Here is a 14,692-nt window from a genome sequence, read left to right as displayed (position 1 = left end):
ACAAAAACATACACAGGAAAAATGACTGCATGCAAAGGCTGGCAAAATCCAAGTAAGGTCTAAGCTCTAGCTAAATTGTATTCTCAATGTCCTGGTTTTGCTAATGTACTGTAGTTATCATTGCAGAAGACCAGGTGATGAGTACACGAGACTTCCTTGTACTATTATTGTAACTTCTTGAGAGTCTGTAATTATTTCATTATATAAACGTAGAAACATAAATCTCTGTTGAAGAAAAGATTCTGGCAACTAAACACACTTGGAAGCAATTTAGTCAAAGACTGGTGTCCTTTCGGGAGGCAGCGCTCTTAAGTGTAAACACTGAAGACTCTTGATTTGGCATATGCTTAGTATCCAGGTCACCAGGTCTGCAACTCTTAGGCTGTGTAACTGAAAACAATTAATTGTTCCCATTACTTGTATGAAGATTATAGAATCAGGAAATTTCAGAGCAAGCAGGGACCACGCTCTCAGGTTACAACTCTCTGTTTTGGTATCCTGATTTGTAATGTGAGGGCTTTGTCCTAGTTTCTTTGCAGTGTCTTGCCTAGTTCTAAATTTCATACTACACATAAACTACAGAAATTGTAATGGTAATCAAAAATTTTTCCTCAGTATCGCATAAGACAGATATTTCAACTTACGTTGATTATAAATGTGGATACAGAAAGAACCTATTTATTATGTAACACCATCTACTAGAAATAAGGGCAAACCAACTGGACTAATTCTTACTCCTTAGTTCAGGTGGTACTTTTCCAGGCAGAGGGTCTGGGCGGTTTCCTTGAAATGACATACCATCACATCCTCCTTGTATAAAGTATAGTGCTCATATCTACTGGAGTGTTTGCGTAGAAAGGGGTGGCATACTTAGGTCAGTGTGTCCCAGGAAGAGTCCCTTGACTACCCATGAGACCTGCTAAATCGATCCTGGGGAGATTCTGGACAATCACACACTCAAACTCAGGAGGCTTTAAAGAGTAATCCTTATCATTTGGGAATAAATGATGATATGCTTTTTTAACCAATATAGCTTTAGTTTCCTCACTTGTCTCAACTACTTTTCTTCATGGAATGCTAACACTGGACTACCTTGGGAAACGGACCCCACTGTAAAAACAAAGTCAGGTTCTAGGGCTGTTCCTCCCTCATGATAACACACCTAGAGAAAAGGATTTTAACTGCAGCAACATTTGTTTTTTTGGTATTGAGTTCCCTTAAGTCTATAATAATTTATATTTGAAAAAAAAAACTAGCACCTCATAGCATTAGTGTAATAATTTTATTAATAAAACGAACCCATAGGGTTCAAACAAGCGTACAAAGTAATTTTTTTCCTGTGGGTTAAATTGTTACATTTTTAATAATAAAAATAAGAAAGCTTTCATAGTTAACTTACCAAAAACATAACGCTTGCCTATTGTTTCTTACTGTGCAAAACAAAAACAAAGTTTTGCCCACAGAAGGATTTTGTGCACCAAAACATGCACATTTTCAATTTCAAAATTTCTGCATCAAAATGAAAATTCCAAGGCCACGTTTTTGTTTTTTCAAACTAAAGAAGAGCAAGAGGGGAATAACCAAGCAAATAACAGCAGCTACATTTTTAATCTTCATTCCCAGGTATTTTCTGTTTCAATGTAGAATTCTCCACATTCATAAAATGATATCTTCAACCTACTGCTTACGGTCAGATATGCCAGTATCAGTTCAATAAGGCAAGTCACACCTTTTAGCTATTCTCTTAAGTCCTACAGAGATAGTTTCACTTCAATTTCACAGGGACACTTCATGATTTATCTAATAAAGGTGATAAGACAATCCTAGTGAAGGATTCCTTTAAGTCGTTGCTTTTCTAGATGGAACCAAATAATTAAACTTTCTCTTCTCCATACTGGAGTTTGTTTCTTTCATTATGTTTTAGTATCATGGAGTCGAACAATGCCTTGGCAGGGCATGAACTATATAACTCAGAAGTCAATAAACAGTTGAGGATGATCTTTTCTAAAGTAAAAATCAACTGTTTAGACAACACTTAAATACACATTACCTGTTTAAAGACACACACACAGAAGCAAAATTTAAAAACCAAATCAAGGAATAACGTTTTGTGACAATTTCAGTAGCACAATTACTGGTCTAACAGTTTTGCACTGTGGGAATTTAAATAGCGGCTTACAATGAAAGAACTATGCACGATGCTTCCAGGATTGCAGAGAAGAGAGGTAAGCCCAGAGGATGAAAAGCATACATTTGCCTAATGTGTGTAGAAAATTCCCTGATCAAATGGCCAACTAACTTTTAAATACAAAATTTAACCTTAGAAGAACTTTTCTATTTTTGGTGAACATGCTGATTGAAAGAAAAATCAATCATTCTGTTAAATGAAGTACAGTATTCTGCAGGGGAAGCACCAGGGTTTCTGGATCAAACCCTTAGGACATGAAGAAAACCAAAGTACTCTGCTGGTTCAAAATCTCTATCACAGGAATCCCTGGTTCCCTTCCACGTGTCCAGAGATGCTCTCAGCTCACAAAACCAACAGATGGAAGGAAAAGCAAGTGAACGTGTGACCATGTAGGAGGGGGGCTGGGGACGGTAAAACACTGCTCAGACTTTCAGCAGCAACACAATCCTGTTGGTCTGAATATCCTGAGGTTAAATGATAATAAAATATTGCACCAACACAATAAAGAAAATCACAGTTTAAACAGAATTACTGAAGAACTGGAATAATGCACAATGCAGTGACTGCCATCAGTAGACCTAGGTCTCTTGACAGGAATTAAAGTTGTGTCTTTTCTAAAAATGGCACTCCTACCTTCTTTTGGTTTGGTGTTTATTTTGACATTCTCTTAGGTATACATATATTTACTTCCATTTAACGCTAACTTACTGAATTTTCCCCTTGGCCCAGTTTCATATTTAGTGATAGATGAGACTGTGGCTGTAAACAGCAGCAACTCCCAAGAAGAGTACTCAGGGCGAGAGATTTAAAAACATAGCTGATAACCCCATTAGAGGTAGGTTAGAAAAAGGCCTTTTATTTTGGACTGTGTAGTTATCAAGGCATCCTGCAGATGCAACCTTTTCTCTCCCTTCTTTCTCTGACATGCTCCTAGGTAAATAAGATATGAGGAAAATCAAACGTATATCCTGTTAAAGCACTTAAAGGGGGTAAAAAGTACAGCCCTCAACAAAACATGTTTTCACATTGAAATTCATCTTTCCTCTTTGAACCGACAAGCTTTTCAAGAAACCCTTTCTTGGTTTCATAATACTGTACTGCCACTTTATAAACTATATTTTAGTCTACCCTTGAAAGAATGAAAACTGTAGTACTTCATTAGGACCTCATATGACCATGATCTCAAGAAAAGATGCTTTCAATGTCTTTAGGCCTGAATATGGTAGGAAATCATGAAGCACCCAAAACCTCAGGATCTCACTTCGTCTTTGGAGTGGGCCATTCTCCTATTCACGCACACCCTTGTCGTTACCCTCTCCAAAATCAAGTCTTCACCCCTTCAGTTCATATTGCCTTCCTTCCACTCTTTACAACACCATGGGAAACTCCCACAGTGTTTCCACTGTTTACAGATTCCTTTCTCTCCGGTCAGCGCAGGCACCCTTTCACTTACTCTATAACCATCAGGACTTCCATTACATTCTGTGACTTTGCACGTCTTCATCCCAGTTTTTAACAGGGATATATATACGACCATCATATAAACTCGTGCAGCAATCCTGTCGGCCCACCAGAACTTTCTCACATTCTTTAATTTCTATTGCCTTCAGTCTTGATGTTCATTTATGTTTTCAAGTGAATCTTTCCTGTCTCTTTCCCAAAAAGGCAGAAGGAAAAGAACCAACATTCTAATTTGATGATGAACACAGTGATTTCTGAAATATGTTCAGAGAATGAAGGAAACAGGCTGGGTCTCTTCTACGTCGCTAGGATGTGGATCAACCTGCAAAAAAACAGCGGACTGAGATTAGTGTTGTAGCATTATTTAAAACGATTCTAGTACCTATTTCTAATTATATGACGGTTATATGCCAACCTGGTCAGAGCCTGTGTAAGTCCCAGAAGGTGCTTAAGTTCTCTATATTCCATGGCCAAATAACACACCTTAAAGGCAATCCACAATACTGTATATGATGACATAGATCACAAGGACAATAGTAAAAAAATCTGGCAAATGAATCAGCGATAATCTATTACCACTGTATAAACAAATTTAAATGTATCCCTTACTAATTATGAGTCAGCAACAGACACTCTAATAAATGGATGACAAAAAATGATTATTTGAAAATAATACAGTAAAAGTCTAATTTTCTTTTGCTTTGCTTACCTCTGAATAAAGAGGTGGGGGTTGAAACCGGAATTCTTGTATACAGGCAAACACAGGACAGCACACTTCTCCCTCACAGTTAGGGGGTTGAGGGTAAGGAGGAATGTGTCTAGAGAATTCTTCCTCTGATACCACATCTGCATAATTTGGTGGTGCTGAAATAGAAATGAAGTTGGAGTTAAGAAATCCACTCAAAAATTAATCTCAATTCTTAACTGCTACAAAAACAAGAAACAGCTAAACTTGAAGATAAAAAATATGGCATTCTTCCCCTCTAATCAGCAAGGTTTTATGCATATTACAATAAAAAATAGATTCTCCTTTTATTAAACTACTACTAATAGATTCTATTCTAGTCTCTTGAGATATAGGTAAACAAATATCACTGAAATATGACTACAGAAAAGACACACCATACATTTGACTGTTTTTCATTGTTTTCCTATTACAAACAGGAATTAGGAAATGTACATCTTATTCCTGAGTCTGCTATCAGCAGCTTTGCGTCCTAGATAAAGCTAAACTTTCAAAGTCCCTCCCAGGACTAATGCTTTCTGATTTTTTAGTAGTAGGAATAAAGATACCTATAGTAGCAGTACTCATCAACATCTGAGCACTTAATAGCGTATATATTCTGTTCCTAGGTATTTTCTAGGTAAAGCTTCGTTATGAAAGAACGCCAACATATTTTACCTTCAGGCTGCTCTGGCAGGGTCAGTGTCAACCAGCTCATATCCATACTGAACTGGCTGGCAATGCTGGAGTTTCTGCTGCCAAAACCATTATATGGAATTGTACCGATCACTAATGGCAGTTCGAGCATCAATTTTTTAGCACCAGGAATGTGAATGTATACCTAATAAGCCAAAAAAAAAAAAAAAAGAGAGAGAAAGGAACAAATGTAAGCTACACCTCCAGTAGGTAGCCCAATTAATTTTTTTTTCATAGAAACAAATGCTTTTGTCGGCTGCCACCACCCCCATCACAATTCTCAATTGTCTTGATTAAACAAAATGAAGAGTACACAAAACATAGTGAATGCTCTGTGACAGAGAACTGTGTCTTTAACATGCATCATTGTAGGTTTGCATGGCTTATATAATAATTATAGAAAATTAAGGCTATGTCTTCAATATAACAAACACCCCTTAATGCACCTCAATTCTTTTATGGCATTCTATTAAATCCCCTGTGGGGAATAGGTTTTATTAAAAACAAGGGCCAATCTTCATACAGTCCCCAATTGGTGTTAATGCTGAAATAAAATGACATTTTTATAGGCAACTCTACATACACACAGTAACATGACATCAGTTATTGTCCATCATACACATTTTTTTTTTTTTAAAAGAGCTCTGCTTACAGCTAAGGAATAGTCCACTCTGATAATGCAGCAATCCAGGATGGATGGAGTAACAGGTGGGATTTTTAGCGTTTTCCCATTCCATGTGTCTGTGCTCCCAGAAGCGATGTGGTTTCCTCGCACATTGGCGACCATGTGCCGAATGGTCTTTGTTTTTCCACTAGCCAAATATGTCTGCGTTTGGAAAATAGCAGCCTTTGGAACAATCAGACGAGAGGAACAATTCTCTATTTCTGCATAGATTGGAATAGCTTCTCCTAAAAAGAAAACAAAACCAGGGAGGATTCAGAGACTCTTGAAAAAGTTCTCACCACAATGGATTAGGGCCGTACAGCTGAAATGTTCCAACATCACTTTAACAAATTGAGAAGCTTTGATGGAAAACATATTCTAAATTCAAGCCAGAGAAATAAAAATTCACTGCAGGTTGTGGTAGATCTTACTTTCTAATTATTGCATTATTGACTTTTCTAAAGTAGCAATATTGCATTAGCAATTCTAAAGATATGTAAATGACCAGTGTCTATATAAATTAGGATAAGACATACAAATAAATGATTCAGGACTATATTAAGTATAAAAGATCACTAACAAACTCATTAGTGCTTATCAAATTAAAATCTGCCTAACAGGAGAACAAAGCCTTTGCTTTTAAGGAATTAATAATGTTAAGGCACAGAAAGAATCAACGGATGGATTAGGCAAGTTTTATAACATTATGGCTGCACGTCATACCATTCCATACTGAATTCCTTTCTAACAAGTCAGAATCCTGGAGCAGGGGCCAAATCCACTGCTGGAAGTGGGCCCTTCACTAATGGCAGTTCCAGTAACAATCTGATTGTTAAGTTTGTTAATACACTACATTCCAGTCCCATGCATTTGCATATATCAAGCCAGCATGGAATCAGAATGTCTAATAGCATTTCATACTCCAGTAGTTCTCTTTTTAGCAATACAATCCTGGAGATTCTTTTGCAACATTAAAATCAGATGCTGGCATTTTCTCATTCCTCTAGTTATACTCTTTGTTACTAAAGTAACAGGATTGAAGTCAGAAAAAAACAGGAGTTTGACTGGAAACAATTCCTCCTTTTAAAAATACTTAAATATCAATTATTTATATAAAAAATGCATCACTATTCATGTTTTAAAATACTATACACGTCATATAATTACAAAAAACACTATTTAAAATCACTTAAAATTAGCTAAGAAAATGAATGAAATCTTTCATTTGGACTTTCAAGCATTTTGCTTACCATTACAGTATCCCTTTCTTTCAATTTTGGCACTCAGCGAGACTGGACCAGAAGTGAAAAACCAACAGCCAACCATTTTTTCTTGAGTTTTCAATACAGGGGTCTTGAAAATTTCAAACAATAAAACAACCTTAATTAAGCCACTCTAGAGAACTCATAGAACTTAAAATTATATCTTTCTTCACAGAATGGTTGTAAGGAAATACCAAAAAAATGAATAAAACTTTCTTATCCTCATGTAACATATTAGGCCAAATATGCACAAAAAACACAGGGTGTTAAGACTCCCCTTTTAGGAAAACTACAGTGAATTTTCAGATTCAAAAATTAGCATGACACCATCTTATTTTACCCTGAAGTCATTATGTTTCCAGGAAATAATATATCATTTTTTAAAAAAAAATCAAAAGCTGTATTAGGACTTATAAACATGACAGAATTATTTTTAAGACTTTATATATAAAAGTCAGGTGGAAGGAGAAATGATATAAAAATAAAAAATAATCAGAACATTATATTTATTTTGGCATTTAATAAGTGGAATAAACAAACAGCCTTTTCCCACCACTTACTTCAAAATGCATTATCAAGCAGAAATTTCACGTGTTCTTAATTTGGAGTGGTTTTGGGGTTTTGTGTAATAGTGCAATAACATGTGTAGTGTTAACCGATCTGAAAAGCTTATTAAACATACTCTCTCACTGCAGTATTCTATTCTATAGTGGCAAGAGAAGTTACTACAAGATTTACAATGTTCAGTTTACGAGTTACACACACCAAAGCTTTCTGTAAAACCCACTTTACTTGCAATATTTTTTTTTATTTATATAAAGAATCGTAAGGGATCAACAGTGTCTGTTTTTGGCAAAGACAAATCCCTTTAAATCAATTCCCACAATGGTCATAAAAACTTTAAAAATATTCAACCTCCCAATTCTAAGTAGTTTTTAAAAATACAAGCTACTTGGCATCACCAATTTTTCAAAAATGGTTTTCAAGCGGCTGTTAAAGTCCCAGCTATAAGCCAGGCCAGCTGGGTGCCGGCTGTTTTATGATTCTGACCACAAGAGGCCATGGAACCACAGCATATCTGCTATCTTTTCATAATCTAAAGGTGAACATTAAATTCTATTTCTTTCTCATGCGAAAATAAGACTTAAACAACAACTTCTAACTGCTAGCTTTTTCCTTGTCTTTAAAAACACAGGCTAGAAAAACCTCCAACATGAAAAATACATCTTTGTCACATCACTATCGTGATGGAAAGTTTAAATTATCTCAGTATTTTCTATGAAGTAAAAAAAATCATTCATTCATATTTAAATGAAGAACCATTAGGTCCTAGTAGCTATCATGAAAGTACAAGGTATAATTTTATATTATTTTGATAATATGGGTTTAGATAAAAGAATCTAGCTCATTAGCTCCCATCTTGCCTATTCTGTTGTTACTTATAGCCTGATCTTTCTTATCAGTCTACAGTATTTCTGGTGATTATTAGAAGTTCAATGCTTTAATGTGGCCAAATCTGTCATAAGGAAATGATAAGTGAAAGGATCTCGGCGGCAGCTGCATGCACTTACTTAATGTTAGAAAATGACATGCAAAATGGAAGGATACATAGCATAATGGCCTGAGCTTCAATAACAGGCTGAGCATGATTAATAGTCTTCCATAATTACTGTTCCTCAACCTGCTATTATTGAGGAGTTTAGAATACCCCAGTCCTGTAAATGTGGCCACTCTGGTAAAAGTAACTACTCTCTGTGTGTGCATTATTGTTATTAAGCCTTATTAATGCATTTCAAGCCTGTGTAACTTTTTGGCAAAAGAAGCCCTGAACAGCAGGGACATAATCAATAGTATTAACACACACAATTTGTAATTTGTCCAACCTAGAATCATATATTTATAGTGAATGCCTTTGGGTTACAAGATTGTGTTTTCCAAGCCATCAGAAAGTGACAGGACAGACTACCAGTAAACTGGCTAAATATAGATCCCACTGTTGAAAGGAAGGAGGAAGGGAGGGAAGGAGGAAAAGGAGGAGGAAGAGAAAAAGGAAGAACTTACTAATAATGCTGGTGTGTTGACATCGACATGACTAACAACCTGGAGTTCCCGCTTTACACTCTGATCAGGTACCCTGGGTCGTTCCAACACTGCCCGCACACAGTACTGAATGCTTCCATATTTCCCAGTAAACGAGGTGACCAAAGGTCTGAAACCAACCAAAGACATTAATTATGAGTTTACTTTTCAGTTAAACAAAGCCAAAAAAAGCATGGCTTAAAATGTTTTAGGTTGGAAATAAAAAAAGAGTAAGTCTATTTAGGGACTATTCAGTATAAACATGCATACTTGAGAATCAGAAGATACGTAGCAGTGATAAACTTGAATGGACATACTGCAGAGAAGGATAACCACAAAACTGTAGTGTTTCACTTACTCAGATGGAAGTTGAAAGCGAAATGGAAACTCATGTTTTCCAGGCTGTAATAAAATGATGCCTTCACCTATAAGAGATTGTATTTTATTTTAATGAAGGATAGTTAGTATTAGATCAAGAGTTTTCACAATGTAAATAATTTTTTGAAGGAAGTTTTTCTTGCTACAAAATGCAGCATACTCCAAAAGTTCATTAAACAAATGTAGAGAATTAAGTTTGAAGGGGTGTGTGTGTGTGTGTGTGTGTGTGTGTGTGTGTGTGTGTGTGTCTATGTGTTTTAGAGACAGGGTCTCGCTGTATTGCCCAGGCCAGAGTGCTACGGCCTTGAACTCCTGGGCTCAAGCAATCTTCCTGCCTCAGACTCCCAAGGAGCTGGGACTATATGCATGTGCCATGGTTCTTGACTAATTTTTAATAATTCTTTCCAGAGTCGGGGGTCTTGCTATATTGCCCAAGCTGGTCTCGAACTCCTGGCCTCAAACGATTCTCCCACCTTGGACTCCCAAAGCGCTAAGCTTATAGGAGTGAGCTACTGCACTTGGCCAGTTTTTACCAAGTACCGTAACACTCACACATACATACACACATATATTCCATTCTCAAATAGACCAATTACTAAAGTGCTAAGGTTCAGAACTCCAACATACATATATATGTGTATATGGATACGTATATGTGTGTGCGTGTGTGTATATGTAAAAATCACAACTGCTTACCCCCATTCTATTATACTAACGGGAAATACCAATATTAAATTGGACCAAAAACTAATTTAGCAAAAGACAGATTTATTTTGGGTATACCAGAAACATCACACTGAGTATTTGAGCAGAAATGGAAAAGGGAGTGAAAATTTTATGAATATCATTAATACTGGGTATAACACAAAACAGCCAAACCAACAAGACAAGCTATTAAGCAAGTCATGTATGTATCCTTGAGCTCTCCTGACTAACACAGAGTTTCTTGGTGGCTAACTTGGAATACAGAAAGGGCTTTACCAAGCATGGCCAGGGCCCTTTTCTCAGCTTTGGGTTACCAGCTCCATTTGATTTCATGCAGAAGCTTATCACTAGATTGTGAGAAGGCCAAAATGCAGGGTGTGGAGGGACTTTGTAAGGCCAGAGGCACCACTGAAACCTCTGATGAAGGCACCAAGACAATCTGTTTAATTCAGATCCAAAGTAGACTTCATGGCTTTCACGGTTGGTCAGGAGGCTCTCTTGAGAGACTTATACACTGTCCTTTCATTTCATGCTCAGATTTAATATTGAATTCCCTTATAGTGGATAGGATAAATAAGATGAAGAAATCGGAACACAGAGACAGAACTCTGAGATTTGCCTGGTCATCTGACACTAAAATGAAGATTTCTACTTTATCCATTCACTAAAAAAAAAAATTAAAGAAATCAGTAGTGAAATGGGAATTTTTTATCCCTTAAATAAAAAAATAGAGTTTTATTTTATGACCTTAACCAAGTCAGCTGACATTTCAACTTTGTACTTTTAGAAAATAGGAACACATTACTGACCCATTAAGTCTTCTGAATCTATCCCCAATTTTTAATGTGTTAACATCAAGGGGGATAAAAAAGTGACACACCTGCCACTTAAGTCAATTTGAATACTCCACAGTTGGGTGACTGGAGGCAAAGTGAAGAACAAGTCACAGGGGCATGAGATCATGTTAAATTCAGTGGCAGGGTGGGTCCCAGTGGCTGAGGTGTGCTCAGGAAGGTAGCAGCAGAGCAGGGACCAGGGAAGCGTCTCGACCTGACAGCTGTGGAGTGAAAGGCTCAAGGCAATCCCAGTGCTCCTAAAAGAGCTGGGCTAAAGTTCTAATTTGAAACTACTAGATTACAGAACATGACCAAGTATTTACAAATGTTTTGAAATGTGTATTTCATTTGAGTTTAAAATGTGTAGTACTTAGATTTCAGGCACCGCGGATAATCCTCAAAGAGACCGGGGGAGGAAAGGAGATTACATGCTTGTACACAAGCAATTACCATGGAGTGCTAGAGCCTAGAGCATCCACATAGGAACATGGGTGGGCCCGACATCTTCAGGACCTGAGGGCTGGAATGGAGACAGGTAGGAAGGGAAATTTAGATAAGGGAATAGCATGAGGAAGAGCATGGCAGGCATTTGTGGGGAACACAGTTGCCCAGGATACTGAAGAGAATGAGAGACATGAAGTTCCCCTTTCATTAAGAAACAAATTGACATCGGATCTATATCATTTAAAATGAGACTTTCAACTATCTCAAAACATAAACAGGAAAAAGAAATGGAAAAACTGATAAAAATGGGTTATAATATTTGGAATTCAATCTTTGTTTTCTTTTCCTCTTTCTCAATTTTTGTTTTTAATGTAAAAGGTTCACAAGCTGAACCATGTGCCCATTTCTGCTTCTGCACCAACCGCTCATTATTTCTGTCTTGTATACTGAGCAATACAAAGTCACAGGAAGATGTTTCAATCACTAATGGCCTTACAGCCAAAGCTCATAATTAAAGGTTTTGATGAGCCGTGGGATGCAGAAGACCATTACAGAGGCAGAGACTGGGGCTCAGGAAGGGTGAAGGGACTTGCATAAGGTCACACTGCTGGTGGGTGACCAAGAACTGAGACCAACTCTCTGATTCTGTCTTGTTTTCTACTACAGTTTCTCAATAAAAATATGAAGAAAATCACAATGACAGCAAGTAGTTGAATTAGATTAAGGATGTCAAAGAATTATCTGCAGAGCATTTGTGAAAACAGATCCCAGTGCTACATAATATGGATTTCTAAAAATCTCCTTAGGTGATTGAAACACAGCCAGGTTTTGTAATTAAATTACCCCCAGAATCTAGACTGTGTAAAGATGCTAACTTCTTCCAAGCTATAGATATTAGGGGTGACTTATTTTTTTTCCCCCAACTAAAACAGACTATGATTTTAAGCAAAATGTCATTGTGCCAATATGTGCTATGATACATTCTAAAACAAGTTTAAGATTTTCAAATTGTCTAGTTTTTTACATTCTGTTCCACATGTGTATATATGTGTGTGTGACGAATAAACATCTGACTTGTGAATTAAAAAAAATGTTAGCCCAGATTTTACCAAAGCAGTTTTTTATTGCTAATCCCAGGTTCAACTGCTTTTAATTTTACATCTATTGACTCAGCAGTTATAGGCCCAGAGATAGAGTCCAAAGTCCTGGACAAAAATCAATGTATGTCTCACTCCCAAGGTCCTTGACTCCATTCGGCCATCTTGCAAATTGTATTGTCTGCTTCCAGTGGGGCCTGGGTTGATCCTGGAAGCCATACTGAGGAAAGTGCATGAAGGAGTAAGAACTATCACTAACACACTGTTCCCATTGATCCAAAAGGCAGTTTTGGTTCCAAATATAGTTTTCCTCGCTACAATTTCGGGATCACTCAGATGATCACTTACCTCGAGGAGTTCACTTGTCCACAGTAGGATAAGGCAAAACCACATATTCTATTATATTTTGTATAAGACATAGCACATAGATATAATGCGTTTACTCTTCAAGGAGAGGAGGTGCATACCATTGTTTTATTTGATAGATAAAAGCTCATGGCAAAAAGGTAAAAGTTTAAACTAGTTTCCATCCATGAAATGAGTAAGACTCATGGTTCTTAGTATTTTCGTGACTAAAGGGATCCAATTTTGGTATCTAATATTAATGAAACACTCATGTAGTGTGTCCCCACATGGGTACTTCTGGAAAAGTCTACACTGTGAACTGGACTTCACCAAAGTGAGCAGGAAGGGAAATCCCAACACGCCCAGATGCTCTTGTCTCTAAAGGCATTTTGAGTGGAGAGAAGTGGGAGAGAGGGGAAGAAGCGGGTAGGAGGGGGGGAGGAGGATGGGGAGGAAGAGGATGCGGAGGAAACAGCAGCAGTATCAGGTAGAGGTACAACTCTTACTAAGTTGCCCTGCTCCCCAGAAGAGGGAAACCAAGCATGATGATCAAGTCTAGAAAACACTTCCTTTGAACTCCTACCCCTCAGGAACTACTTCCCTATTCCCCAAACCAAATTTCTGCTAATTCATCATGAACCAAGAACGTATGCAGGATAGGGAGGAGTGGAGGCCACAGGACACGGGCACCGCAGAATGGAACCTCATAGCCGCCGGTTCCACCGTCCCTTTCTTGGACCAGAAGGAACAGGACCTAGATTTCTGGATCCCCCATTGTCCAATCACAGGTTCCCACCGCACCCAATGGCCCCCTCCCGTCGCGGTCCTAGAAAATTCCGAGCCACTGGTCCCGGTCAGGCCCGGCGGGCCAGGGGCGGGGCGCCAGGAAGAGCTGCGCACCCAGGACTTGCGGTCTCTCCTTACCCGCGAGGGTAGGCCGGACCCCACCCCCGGAAGCCCGCCCTGATCTCACCTGCCAGGTGGGCATCCCGAGGGCGCGCGGCCTCCCAGCCCCTCCCCGGCCCCGCAGCCTGGCGGGGGAACCCCAAGGAGCTCGCCTGCGCTTACCGGCCGGGGGCTCCCGCAGGCTGAGGCGCACGTTCAGGTACTCCACCTCCGAGAAGACAGCCAGGGCCGCGGCGCTGGCCGAGGCGCGGGGGCAGGTGCTCGGGCCCCAGGCGGCGGTGGCGCGCCCCTGGGCCTCCAGGCGCAGCGCGCGCAGGGCCACCGGCTCGGACGCCTCCAGCAGCACGTGCCCGGCCACCGTCTCGCCGCTGGAATAGCAGCCCTTGCGCTCGTCCTCGAACACCAGACCCAGGCTCTTCACGCGGCCCTCGGCACCCACGGCCGCCGCGCACCCAGCCTCGCCGCCCATCCCGCCGGGCGACTCGTCCCTGCCCCTGAGGTCGGCAGAGGCCCGGAGCCGGGGTCGCGAGCACAGCGGCGCCGCTGTCACAGGCGCTCGCGGCAGGGTAAGGCCGCCGCGGCAGCCGTGCGGTACCCGAGGGAGCACCGGCTCGCCGAGGGGCCTGTCGCTTTAACAAACCCAGTTGGGGCTGGAAAAGGGCCGGGACAGCCCACCCCCGGCGGGCGGCCATTGGTCAGCTGCGAGCCCTGCTTCTTGCTGATTTGTTGCAGATGGTCACTGAGTCATTTCATTGGCGCTCCCACGCGTGGGTTGGCGCAGGAAGGCCGTGCGTGATCAGGGAGTGTTGGCCAATCGGGAGGCTCCGGCGTGCACGTGCACAGGCCGTTTACTGGCTGAGGCCAGGCACAGTCCTGGAGCCCTGGCCAATAGCGAGGCGGTGCGCCC

The 14,692-nt window shown here is 39.8% G+C and overlaps 1 protein-coding gene across 3 annotated transcripts; it reads right to left on the bottom strand.

Annotated features, from left to right (window-relative positions):
• Positions 1-1,268: 1,268 nt before the first annotated feature.
• ARRDC4 (arrestin domain containing 4) lies at positions 1,269-14,531 on the bottom strand. 3 transcript variants are annotated; one of them, XM_008969886.4, is made up of 9 exons: positions 13,948-14,408; positions 9,433-9,499; positions 9,057-9,204; positions 6,984-7,086; positions 5,722-5,978; positions 5,052-5,214; positions 4,359-4,513; positions 4,065-4,152; positions 1,269-3,971 (listed from the first exon to the last, which is right to left on the bottom strand). In XM_008969886.4, exons 1-8 carry the CDS (start codon positions 14,252-14,254, stop codon positions 4,069-4,071), a joined length of 1,284 nt encoding a protein of 427 aa, XP_008968134.1. In that variant the 5' UTR covers positions 14,255-14,408; the 3' UTR covers positions 1,269-3,971; positions 4,065-4,068. The 3 variants fall into 3 exon arrangements, with proteins under 3 accessions (XP_008968134.1, XP_034795371.1, XP_003816822.1); XM_034939480.3 differs by having other exon boundaries at positions 4,065-4,132; XM_003816774.6 differs by lacking the exon at positions 4,065-4,152 and having other exon boundaries at positions 13,948-14,531.
• Positions 14,532-14,692: the final 161 nt, after the last annotated feature.

This window comes from Pan paniscus, chromosome 16 (genome assembly GCF_029289425.2).
Source record: "Pan paniscus chromosome 16, NHGRI_mPanPan1-v2.0_pri, whole genome shotgun sequence".
Taxonomy (NCBI): domain Eukaryota; kingdom Metazoa; phylum Chordata; class Mammalia; order Primates; family Hominidae; genus Pan; species Pan paniscus.
The sequence above is the reverse complement of the archived record's forward strand: the minus strand, read 5'-3'. Positions and strand labels throughout refer to the sequence as shown.

Bases quoted from the DNA above. Each gene is read 5' to 3' on its own strand.
- ARRDC4 (XM_034939480.3), bottom strand. From the start codon at position 14,254: ATGGGCGGCGAGGCTGGGTGCGCGGCGGCCGTGGGTGCCGAGGGCCGC. The intron at 9,500-13,947 runs GTAAGCGCAGGC...AATCTCTTATAG, and splicing joins CCTGCGGGAGCCCCCGGCCG to GTGAAGGCATCATTTTATTA. The intron at 9,205-9,432 runs GTAAGTGAAACA...GGTTGGTTTCAG, and splicing joins CGCTTTCAACTTCCATCTGA to ACCTTTGGTCACCTCGTTTA.